Raw genomic sequence first — 12,919 nt, 5'->3', positions numbered from 1 at the left:
TCATTTGCAAATACTTTGCATGACTCGGTGTTGTAAATGGTACTTTGAAAATTTAAATTTTTAATTGTTTATGGCCAGTGTATAGACATACCACTGATTTCTGTACATTGAATTTGTGTCTAGCAACCTAGATAAGATTAAAGTCTTTCATATTTTCCACACAATCATGTCATATTGAACAAAGTCTATTTTATTTCTTCCTTTCCAATATGTATGCCTATTTCTATATTTTGCCTTATTGTACTGAATAGGACCTTCAATATGATGATTAATAGGGCAGGATGAGTAGATATCCCTGTCTCATCCCTAGGTCATTGGAAAATAAATATTTTATCATTAAGTGTCATGTTAGCTGTGCAATACTTATAGCTACCTTCTGTCAGGTTGAGAGAATTAGGTCCCGTCTATTCCTAGTTTGCTAAGAAGTTTTCTGTCAAATGCATTTTTTTTTGCATTTATTAAGATGATCATGTTTTGTTGTTGTTTTATAGTCTATTCGAATGGTAAATTACACTGATTAATTTTTAAATCTGAAAAAACCTTGCCTTCATGGAACACATCCTACTTGATTATGATATAGTATTCTTATTTTCATAATATGACAGGGTTTTACTTGCTAATGTTTTAATAGTGTTGTTAGAGTAGGCAGCTAGAAACATATGAGCTGGAAAATGCAGTTGGGACGTAGAGGGGATACATGTGAGAGGTGACAAACGAAAAATAGACATATATATATATATATATTTCAGAGAGGAAGGGACAGGGAGAGATATATAGAAACGTCAATGATGAGAGAGAATCATTGATAGGTTATCTCCTGCACGCCCCACATTGGAGATCGAATCTGCAACCTGGGTATGTGTCCTTGAACTGCAACCTCCTGGTTCATAGATGGATGCTCAACCACTGAGCCATGCTGACCGGGTTGTCTGCAGAATATTTAATGATGTTCTCTTTTTCATTCTGGATATTGGTAATTTGTGTCTTCTACTTTTTCTGTCACACCGGCTATAGGTTTATCCATATTATTGATCTTCCCCAAGAACCAGGTGTTGGTTTCAAATGAGTCTCTAGACATGTTTTTTTCAACTTTACTGATTTCTATCTTTATTATTTCTTTCTGCTTTCTTGTTCTGTATTCAACTTGCTTTTCCTTTTTAGTTCCTTAAAGTGAAAGCTTATATTCTTGAGCTGAAATTTTTCTCTTGTTCTAATGTATGTATTTCATGCTATGAATATTCTTCTAAGCAATGTTTTTGCTCTATTCTGCAAATTTTGATACTTCAATATATTGTGTATTCATGTTCATTCAATTCAAAACATGTTCTAATTTCCCTTGTGAATCCTTCTTTTATTCATGGGTTAGTTAGAGGTGTCTTCATAATTTTTAAATATTTTGGGATTTTATAGATATCTTTGTTTTGATTTCTGCATTCATTCCATTGTAAAGATACTGTACTGTAAGTAATTTCAATTTTTGAAATTAAAAAACTTAAACATATTGCCTAGACTATGGTACTAAAATTATTACGTATGCACTTGAAAAGAGAACATATTTTCCTGTTTTTCAGTGGTTCCTTTTGTTCAAGAGTCAAATATTTTCCAGTATGTTCTACTTTTGGTCATGCTCGAATGCCTTAGGCATTGTTTTTTAAGTATAGGTAAACCTCTGAGTAATTTCAGGTTTTTTTTCAGGCTACAACAATAAATGAGTATTGAAGTAAAGAAGGTTACAGTTGTTTTGCTAGGTTATGGTATTCAATTCTCAAAATACAACTCAACATGTGTGAAGGGCAATAAAGCAAAGCACAATTAAACAATGTAAGCCTGCATGCTTTGCCTAGACTTTATCAATCTGATTGGTGAGAGGGTTAATCTCTTACAATTTATTCTACCATTTTGGCTAGGCAGAACTGTCAAACTTCTTGTATTATGAGATAAAACTTTCTTAAAGCCAGTGTATGTTTTTTGATGCTTTCTAGACAAAAAAAATTTAACCAATGCATATACATAGTAATTAACAATGTATAAACAGGAATGTCAGGGACATATGTGGTGAACAGTGGGAAACCCTGCAAGTAGAATTATTTTTATTCTAGTTCACTCATAAAATTATATTAGAAACAAATATAACAGGAGGAACAAGCATATACGGCTGTTTTTGTTGTTGTTTGTTTGTGTTTTTACTTGTTGGCCAAAGTATTTAAAAGTTGGTAAAAGTTTCCACACCGTTTGCAAATGGGAGGGAAAGAAATGGAAATGTTATCACCTTTACACTCAGGAGGATCAGGGCTCCATTGGTTAAGCCCAGAACAAACAAGCCTGCTCTCTCCAAAAAGTGAATATTCGTCTGGTCCCTTTGAAGGATTGCAACTGTAAATAACTTCTTCTTTATATTCAAATATATCCTTGTGGCTGTTGGTGAATTTCCCATTTGGTATTTGTTTAGGTGGTTTACACCAAACCTCTTAAAAAGAGAGAGAGAAAAAAAAGGACAGGAAAGGCAAAAGAAAAAGTAGAAGATTAAGACGGCATTAGTAGTGTCCTATGAACTGCCTTCAATAGTTCATTATCATATGATTTCTACATCTAGTAGCAAATTCAATAAACATTTAAAAAAATGTATAGAAAGAAATGTATTATCCCAATTCAAACCATTAATAGAGAAATAAAATTTTAGAATAAAACCCATTTTCTTAAATACCCATAGAGATACCTGTATGAAAGACTTGTGTGTATCTGTAAGGCCATGTTAAGTTTTTTCTAGTCATAAGAGATGCTGACAATTTAATGAGAAAATATGATTTAGGAAGACTCAGTGCTAGTTGAGAAATGCTACATCCATTCCTGAATCAATGGTTCTCAGGTATGCCACGATTTTGTCTTTTCTCACTGTCATGCTTAGCGTGGGCAGTGACATTTTCCAATGGCCTGAGACTGTCTGATGAGCCGCAGGATGAATGTGGAGCTCTTCCTTTAAGCCAGATACTGAAGAGATTAGAAAAACGTAAAGCAATGACACTCTTCCCTTTGTTTTGGGAATGTTTGATCTTAGGACAAAAATATGTTGCATTTGTTAACATGCATTGAACGTACTGTTCTTAAAAATGAATTAATAAATAATTATTTAAAATCTCTGTTTTAATCCCAATATAAGGAATATCAATAGCACTAACCCACCTGCAGAAAAGCGCTGTGGGGTCTTGGTTAATTGTAAAGCATACGGGGGTCCCCAGGCCAAAAAGTTTGAGAACTGCTGCTCTAAATTCTAAAGAGAGAATGTACTTACCTTCACAATGCGGTGGAGCATCACTCCATTCCACATCATTTCCAGAGAGTTCACAATGTAGAATTTTTGTTCCATGTAAATAATAACTAAGTGAGAAAAGAAATGATTATTGTTTTCTTTATCACTTAACAGGAACACATAATAGTGAAGAAGTTTTTATACGGTTGTTTTCCGGCACTACAGTAGCTTCAGGGAGAAGTTTCTAATGTGACAGGTATAGAATGTGTTAACTGAATCTGCAGTGTAATTAAATGCAGAGATTCTTCATATGAACACATGTTGGCCTAGAGCAAAGTGTCTAAATAAACCAGTCTTGCCTGACAGTCTGGTGATTGCTACCTCTGGCAGGCACAGCACACTGTCACATCTGTGTCCTTGCTCATGCCATTCTGCTCTGTCAGGGCAACGACTCAGCAGCCAGATCTGGCCCAAGCGCTGACCTGACTGCATTCGAGTCCCAGCTCCAAGACTGACCTGTTTGTTGAGTTTGGACAAGTTGCTTAATGTTTCTCTTTATTTTTTAAGTTTTTGTTAACCTGCACCTGATGATATCTTTTCAATTAATTTTTAGGGACAGTTGAAGGCGGGGAATAGAGAGAGAGAGAGAGGGAGAGAGAGGGAGAGAAAGAGAGAAAGAGAGAGAGAGAAATATGGATGTGAAAGAGACACATCAATGTATGTGCCCTTGCTCAGAATAAAACCTGGGACCCTTCAGTCCACAGTCTAGCGCCCTAAACTTTGAGTCAAACTGGTTGGGGCTGGTTCTCTTTCTTAAATTCCCCATCTGTGGAAAGGTGTATAAGACATGGGGTGGTTTTGAGTAGCAGGTGAATTAGCCTCACGAACAGGAGTGCGAGGCAAGTTTTTGGTGTTATGAATACTCTTCAGTTTAGAGTAGCTTTCTAGGTAGAGCTCAGGGAGACCCCTCCATGATGGAATCTCTGATGATCGTAATTCACAGAACTCTCTCCTCCTTCTGGACTCTCCTTATAAGGATCATGAACAAGTCTATTTCTGCAGTACTTACTGTTTGCTATTTTCCTTGGACACCTCTGTTTATATTGTGCTTCTCAACGAAGCTAAAACTTCTTTGAGAATATCTATGTCAGCCATTTTCAACCTTTTTCATCTCACGGCACACATAAACTAATTACTAAAATTCTGTGGTACTCTAAAAAACATATTTTTGCCCATCTGACAAGAAAAAGGTATAATTTTGATTCATTCACACCGGACAGCTATTGTTGTGTTGGCTCTTGCCATTAAAAATATATATATATATTTTATTAATTTCAGAGAGGAAGGGAGTGGGAGAGAGAGATAGAAACACCATTGATGAGAGAGAATCATTGATTGGCTTTCGCCTGCACGCCCCACACTGGGGATTGAGCCAGCAACCCAGGCATGTGTCCTGACCGGGAATTGAACCGTGATCTCCAGGTTCATAGGTTGTTGCTCAACCACTGAGCCATGCTGGCCAGGCTTGCCATTTTTTTTATTTGACAATCTAAGGGAAAAGCGGTCAGTGACCCAACTAAATAGCAGATATCTCATCAGGAGCCTGGAGCCAGAAGACATTGAACTAATAGACTCATAGTGATAGAAAAAAAAAAAAGTTCAATCAAAAATCCTTTCTATAGTAAAACTGTGCTTCTATCGTGAGGGAACTATTAAGACTTGCCAAAAATAAAAGGTAAGAAAATTTCCTACCACTATACCTAATATGCAAAGAATGCTTAAGAGTGCCCTAAAAGGTGAACTTAAAGGACACTTGAGAATAATGTTACCTGGGGAGTCAAGATGTTACTGGGGTTGATTCTTACACTTAGGGCACCAAAAGCTCTGAAGATGAATGGACAGGACCCAAGTTGCCAAAAGCTAGCAAGATAATTTCATAGGAAAATATCCTTCCCCTCCCTATCCATATAAAATCTGGGTGCTTGGACAGGAAGCGGGGGAGGTCTTTGAGCTGGGAATTCTAGATCTTGGGGCACCTGAGTAAAACCTCTTTCCTTTTGCACCAGCACCTGCCTCACAAGTTTGGGTTTCCTTGCAGCAGGCAGCTGAACCTATGTTTTTTTGGTTACAGTAAGCCATGCCTTATGGATCAACATCTCAGTGTGGGTATATTCGTGGGCAATTATTAAATCTAGTATTATTATAACAATGGTTTGTAAATGTATTTTTATGTTCTATGTGATTTAAGAAACTAAACTTACAATGAAAAGAAATGATAAAGAAGCCAGTATTTCAATTATTATTTGGATGGTAGTATGACATTAACAACCGAAAAGGATGGGGATGGAGCTGATAAGGATCCATGATTGTAATTTATTGAATTTAAGTTGCTATAAATTCAAATTATAATGTTATATATAGGATGTTCAATGTAATCCTCCTGGGAACTGGAAACAAAATCACTATAGAATATACACAACAGAAAATGAGTAGGGGATTACAACATTTCATTATAAGAGTTAACTTGCAAATGAAAAGAGGATTGCATGAAAAGAGGGACAAAAAAAAGTTTTCAAAAAGAAATAGCTTCCTCCTTGTCCATAATTATTTTAAATTTATTTTGAATTTTTAAAAATATGTGTTATTTTATTTTAGAGAGAGGGAGAGAAAGAAACATCAATGTGAGAGAGAAACATTGATCAGCTGCATCCTGCATGTCCCTCACTGGTGATCAAGCCTGAAACATAGGCATCTGCCCTGACAGGGAATAAAAATGTGTCTTCCTGGTTCACAGTTTGATACTTAATCACTACACAATTCTGGCCGGGCAATAATTACTTTAAATTTAAATGGATTAAATTCCACAATCTAAAGGCAGACATGGGCAGAATGGATAAAAACACAAGATCCAACTATATGCTGTCTACAGGAGACTCACTTGAGAGTCAAAGAGATGAACAAGTGCAAAGTGAAAGGGTGGAAAAAATCTTCCATGCAAATTGTCACCAAAAGAGGGTAGCATCACTATATTAATTCAGGCAAAATAGACTTAGAATCAGAAAAGGTTGTAAGACACAAGCAGCACATTATATTTTAATCAGTTTCACATACTGCAAGAAGATATAATAATTATAAACATTTATGCACAAAATAAAGACCTTCAAAATACATGAAGCAAAAGCTGGCACAACTGTAGAGAGAAATACACATCTCAATGAAACAGGCATTTCTCCAGTAATAGTTGGAGACTTCAATATCCCACTCACAATGATAGATTGCACAACAGACTGAAATAAGTAAGACTGAAAATAGAGGACGTCAACAACTAGATCTCACAGACATAGAGCACCACAGAACAGAATTCAAATTCCCCTCAAATGCACATGGGACATCTTCCATACTTGGAGCCACAAATTAATATTAACTAATCAATAGGTTTAAAAAATATATATATCATGTAATGTATTTTCTCTAACCACAAAGTGGATAAAGTTGTGAAACAAAACCCTTCACAGCCAGATTTTCTGAAGGGACAGGTTTATTGACTAGCCATATGGTCACCAGCAAAACCAGGTCTGGGGCATGCAGTTTAAACCACCAGCAGCAGGGAGATGAAGGCAAGCATTTCCGCCATCCTGGTTTAAGGGGGTTCTTTTACAGCTTTGAGTAGAAAGATGTAAGTTATTTTGAAGGAATTCACATTGTCTATAGATAAGGGGGCAGAAGAAGGGTAAGTGGGGCTAGTTCTGGGATAGGTGTATAGTCTGTAGGAAGAAGTGTTTGCTGCTTTTGGATTATTTGTTGGCAACAGCGTGAACATTCATGTGGAAGCAGGATGCGGTGAAATCTGGTGGTCAGCTACCCCTTAATGAATAGGAGCTATACTAGCTCTTATATTCACATTATTCTGAAGTACCTCTGGAAGTTCATTCAGTTTCAACACATATTTCATTAATTCCTGCCCTTCCTTCTGTTAACTGGTTAATTCCCCATCTCTCTTCTCACCCTTTGATCTATTATAGTTTAATGTAGGACCATGTCATCACAGTTACTACATTTTTAATGACTAAAATAGACTTATCATTATTTACTAGAGGCCCGGTGCATGAAATTTTGTGCACTGGGGGGTGTCCCTCAGCCCGGCCTGTGCCCTCTCACAGTCTGGAACCCCTTGCTCCTTACCGCCTGCCTGCAGTGGAGACAGGAGAGGCTCCTGCCACTGCTGCTGCACTCACCAGCCATGAGCCCAGCTTCTGGCTGACTGGTGCTCCCCCTGTGGGAGCACACTGACTACCAGGGGGCAGCTCCTGCATTGAGCATCTGTCCCCTGGTGGTCAGTGCACATCATAGCGACCGGTCGTTCCACTGTTTGGTCGATTTGCATATGAGGGTTTTCTTATATAGGATAGTATATACAATTTTGTCTTTCTTTAAATTAAATTTATTTCTATTTATTGCACAGCTTTTCAGTCTCTATAAAAAGCCCAAGGGTTAATTGGCTGTAAGTATAACTTGTTCCACAGAAAGCAAGATGAGATCAACATAATGGAAACACTTGAGAAGAGAACCAAACCAAAAATGGAACCAGCAACCTTCACCTTCTTTCTCCAAGGAGCAGCTTACTTACCCCTCATTACAACCATACTGAGCTTCTGTACCAAACTCCAGATTTCCATTTTTGTACTTTATTTGTCCATTTAGTAGTTCTTCTAGCTGTGGACATGACTTTTCTAAAAGGAAAATTTTCACATTTGTTTATACCAATTTCAAAACTGATTTGAATCAAAATACAAATTCTACACTGCACTATTAAATTGATAGAAATATTTTTCTTCTTATTTATTGTTATTACATTTATTGGGGTGACATCGGTTAATAAGCATACATAGGCTTCAAGTGTACATTTCTATGATGCATGATCTATATATTGCTTTGTGTGCCCACCACCCAATGTCAAACCATCTTCTGTCACATAAATTTAGTCCCCCTTACCCCGTACTACTTCCACAAACCCCCTTTCTCCCCTCTGGTTACCACCAAACTGTGGTCTGTGTCTATGAGTTTCAGTTTTATATCTCACATATGAGTAAAATCATACGGTTCTTTTAGCTTTTTCTGACTGACTTATTTCGCTTAGCATAATATTCTCGAGGTCCATCCATGTTGCCACTAATGGCCAAACTTAAGATTCACATTTACCCAGAGCGTTAACAGCCAAATAAAAAATTTCCAGGAGACTTTCAAGGCCTGCAAAAATACAGTGCTACCTAAAATCTACATCTACATGAGAAAGCCATCATGGTAATAGTGGAATACGGAGTCTACAATGTGTGAAAATCTTTAGAGCAATAAAAATAAAAATGTTGTGTACTTACTTGTACAGGCCTCCTGGAGAGGTGCCCATGTGTTGTCAGGCTGACAAACAGCAGAGATGGAAAGGACAGGAAAACGATGCTTGTATCCTGGGCGACATTCATATTCCACTGTGTCCCCTGGATGATAAGGGGGTTCAGGATAACCCTTGGGTTTCATAGATTGGAATGTTAGTAGGTCATCACAGGCATCTGGACATAACAAAAGAAGAACATGAAAGTAAAGTATTTCCTCTTTTTCACCAGTCACAGATTACGGCCTTCCAGAATAAATGGAAGGTCCTTGGCAAGATTTTAAGTGATTGTGCCAGGCTTTTACCAGATGAGGTGTTGTGCTTGCTTTAAAGAACATGCTATTAGCTTTTGGATTTTTCGGGCATAAGCTGAATATTCTTTCAACAGTAAATTGAAAAGACAGCTGCAATATTTTTGGTTAAATATATATTTATAGATCTTTCCCATTTTTTAAAAAATAAATTTTATTGATTTTTTACAGAGTGGAAGGGAGAGATAGAGAGTTAGAAACTTCAATAAAAGAGAAACATCAATCAGCTGCCTCCTGCACATCTCCTACTAGGGATATGCCCGCAACCCAGGTACATGCCCTTGACCGGAATCGAACCTGGGACCTTTCAGTCCGCAGGCCGACGCTCTATCCACTGAGCCAAACCAGTTTCGGCCATCTTTCCCATTTTTTTTGCTGAGTTCATTTCACATTCACCTCTTCCCTAAGAAGGCTTTACAGCCCTTGATCAAATTATTCTTCCACAGTTTGAAACACAAACTTATGATGGCTTGTTACTTCAGGCTCAGTCTCCTCTCTAGAGTTCAGGGATCATATGCCTTCGTTTCCTACTACACTCTGTGCCCCCTGCATGCTCAAGAAATGCTATGGTAAGTGCTGACTCTTAAATAAGCATCGTGGATTTCATAGGTCAAAAATAAATGTGGACTAAACTATTTTAAAATATAAGACTTTCATGCCGAAACTGGTTTGGCTCAGTGGATAGAGTGTCAGCCTGCGGACTGAAAGGTCCCAGGTTCGATTCCGGTCAGGGGCATGTGCCTGGGTTGCGGGCACATCCCCAGTAGGAGATGTGCAGGATGCAGCTGATCGATGTTTCTGGCTCTCTATCTCTCTCCCTTCCTCTCTGTAAAAAATCAATAAAATATATTTAAAAAAATAAAAATAAAATATAAGACTTTCATGTCATATGTTTCACATTAGTGAGTTGATTAAAGGTCAATTAAATGTCAAAAATTATAATTTAACATTATTTTAAATATAATATAGTCTTCCTTCACTAATCAATGGATCATGTATGGCCACAAAAGTTCTGAGGTTTCTGTTTAAGCTGTGTTCTATATTGCTATGCTGTTAGAATTTTTTATTTCTGGATTTTTTGGGTAGTTTTCTTCTTCCTAGAATAGTATCATTTCTACGTTGGCCACTCTTCTTCCTTTTAATTGTCTGTGGGCTTGAAAACCTAACAAATCTGGTAGAATTAGTATATAAAATAATGTGATGGAGACACATCAGTAAAATCCTGAAGGGCTAAAAGCATGCAGAGGTCCCTCCTATAAGATTAAGGATTAAGAAAGGAGCTAGATCTATGCTGATCCCTGAGAAACCTCTCTTTTCTTATTCCCTGGATTGGCCTTATGTCAGGTTGATGTTAAACTTTATACACACACACACACACACACACACACACACACACACACTTCTACCAAAGAACAAAAAATATGTGACTGTTTTTAAATTAAATGTGTTGGGTTAACACTGGTTAATAACATTATGTAAGTTTCAGGTGCACGATGTTGTAATAGGACGTCTATATACTCTATTGTGAAGTTTAGTCTTCTTCCTTCACCTCCTTTAACCTCTTCCCCACCACCATGTTACCGTTTGTGAGTTTTGTTTGTTTCTTTGCTTTTTTCATTTGTTGCTTAAAAAAAAAGCTGTTAACTTCTACTGAATATTATAGTTCATTTTTCTGGAACTTACTAGTTAACATGTCCTTTATGGTTGACTTACTTCCTTAGCATAATCCTCGCAAGATCCATCCATGCTGTTGCAATCGGCAGTATTTAATCTTTTTTTATGGATGAGGCGTATTCCATTGTATATATGTACCTCTCCCTCTGTATCCAGTCATTTGTTGAAGGACACTTAGATTGCTTCCATGTCTTAACTATTGCAAGTGATGCTGCAATGAACATAGTGTTCCATATATCTTTTTAAAAAATATATTTTTATTGATTTCAGAGAGGAAAGGAGTGAGAGCGATAGAAACATCAATGATGAGAGAGAATCATTGATTGGCTGCCTCCTGCACACACCTTGCTGGGGATTGAGCCCAAAACCTGGGCATGGCTCTTTTGGTCAGAATCGAACCCAGGACCATTTAGTCCGCAGGCCGACACAAGTGCAGAAGCCCCAAAGTGGCAGAGTGTGGCCTCTGAGCAGAAAAGCCTTCCCTCCCAACAGTCATTTGTTAAATGCTCTCAGAGAAGCCTGCTCCTTCCTCCAGGGCACCTGACTGGGGTTATAACACTAGCATTGTGGTCTGGTTACTGTCCGCCAGTCTTAGTACATTTCAGCAAATCTTTATTGATTGCCGACTGTGCGCCTGGCACTGGGGATCTAACAGTGAGCAAAACACAGTCGCTGTTTATGTTCATGTGTGTGCGTGTGCAAACAGACAAAGTGTCAAATAAGGATCATGAAAATAGGAATGGTTTGTTATTGGTCACCAGTGTGTCCCCAGAACCAGCACAGGGCCTGGCACATACACGGCAAATCTTTATTGAATGAATTCTCCTAAGGAGAGAATGCAGCATACAAACTGTATATGTAATAGGATCCTAAAAATCACTTGGGCATAGAAACACAGGCATATAAAGACAGTTTGAAATGCATCAAAATATAAAATGGTTGTCCTTTTATTGTATATGTTTTATAGAATATATTTTCAGTGAAACACGAACCAAACTCAGTGGATAATCTCCAGTTACAGGGGAAAAGCCTAATTGATGTTATTTGTTGTTTATTTATTATGATTCATTTCTCACTAGGTTTTGCTACCAGTATTTTCTTGGTTGCTTCTAACTTCCCCTCAAACAGGCCCCAAACTAATGAACAAAAGAAAACACATTGCCCTAGGGACATTGGGAATAGCATAGGATATTGTCTATATTGCATGGAAATTAGAACATGATGCCATGGTTTAAAAATAAAAAAGCAACAGCCTGCTAACCAATACCTATATGATTTGGGGGCAACAAGCAGACTGTTACCTTTTTGTACAAAAGCACTGCGTGTCCTTCCCAATCCTTCTAAACCCCAGGCCCTGGAGCTCGCTCTCACTTAAGGGCTCTCTGGGTAACACACGCTCCCCAAACCCCATACAAAGCAAGCAGTGAGCTTCCTTGCCCCACACCCTGCACCCCTGGCCTGGACCCTTCTGTAAAGCATATGCCTGGTAACACCCGGCCTGGGCTCCCCCAGCCCAACCCAGTGGGTGCAGCACCCCACTCACCAAGGCTTCACTAAGCCCAGGGGGCACAGGGCAAAGCCTCCTCACGGGCCCAGCACTGGCCCAAGCAACATCCCCACACACTGGGCACTGAGGAGCAGGCCGCACCTTCACACCTGCTCAGGGCTTCCCATCTCGTTTTGTAAATTGTTGACAGTATTGTTAGTTGTTCCTCATTCTGCCGCCCTTCTGCCCTCATCCATCCTGCCCCCGCCCCACTCTAGGCATTCCCGTGTCCGTGGGTTATACATATATGCATATATGTTCGTTGTTAATCTCTGAGCATCTTGATTAGCTTAGTCCTCAAACACCTGCAAGCTTTTGCTAGGGGCACAGCCTGGCTCCAGACAAACACTGGCTGCACCAAGCGCTTGGCAAGGCTCTGTACCTACCACCTTAACCACCCTCACCGAGGGCCCTATGGTGTCCCCACCCTCCTGGATCCCCCACAGAACAACCCGGAGGATGTGTGACTAAGGCTTCTACCCTGAACTCGTATCACCTGGTCCACAAGCCCTGAGCCTCCTCCCCCACACACCAAGCAAAGTTCCCTTTGCCCTCCGCTCCTGTAGACCAGCTCCCCTACCCGCTCTAGTTTCCCTCCAGAGCTGACACCCTTTCCCTTCCCTACCTGAGCATGTGGGTAGCAGGAGCTCTAGGGCCAGCAAAAGGATCCCCAGGAAGCCCCAAGAGAAGGGACTCTCCAGGCGGCGGGAGGATGCCCTGCGCGGCTGGTAACATGCCCTCATTGTCCTGGACAT

The 12,919-nt window shown here is 39.1% G+C and overlaps 1 protein-coding gene across 1 annotated transcript in view; it reads right to left on the bottom strand.

Moving 5' to 3' along the window:
• LOC118673254 (membrane cofactor protein-like) overlaps window positions 1–12,919 on the bottom strand; it is a 51,231-nt gene extending 38,312 nt beyond the window's left edge. Inside the window, exons 1-5 of the mRNA XM_036343842.1 lie at window positions 12,790–12,919; window positions 8,623–8,811; window positions 7,875–7,977; window positions 3,290–3,375; window positions 2,270–2,467 (exon numbers count right to left, since the gene is read on the bottom strand). Of these exons, the coding sequence (XP_036199735.1) occupies window positions 2,270–2,467; window positions 3,290–3,375; window positions 7,875–7,977; window positions 8,623–8,811; window positions 12,790–12,919 (706 nt within the window). The remainder of the gene's footprint in view (window positions 1–2,269; window positions 2,468–3,289; window positions 3,376–7,874; window positions 7,978–8,622; window positions 8,812–12,789) is intronic.

The sequence above is a fragment of the Myotis myotis genome, unplaced genomic scaffold, assembly GCF_014108235.1.
Source record: "Myotis myotis isolate mMyoMyo1 unplaced genomic scaffold, mMyoMyo1.p scaffold_m19_p_18, whole genome shotgun sequence".
Taxonomy (NCBI): domain Eukaryota; kingdom Metazoa; phylum Chordata; class Mammalia; order Chiroptera; family Vespertilionidae; genus Myotis; species Myotis myotis.
This window is presented reverse-complemented; position numbering and strand designations above follow the sequence as displayed.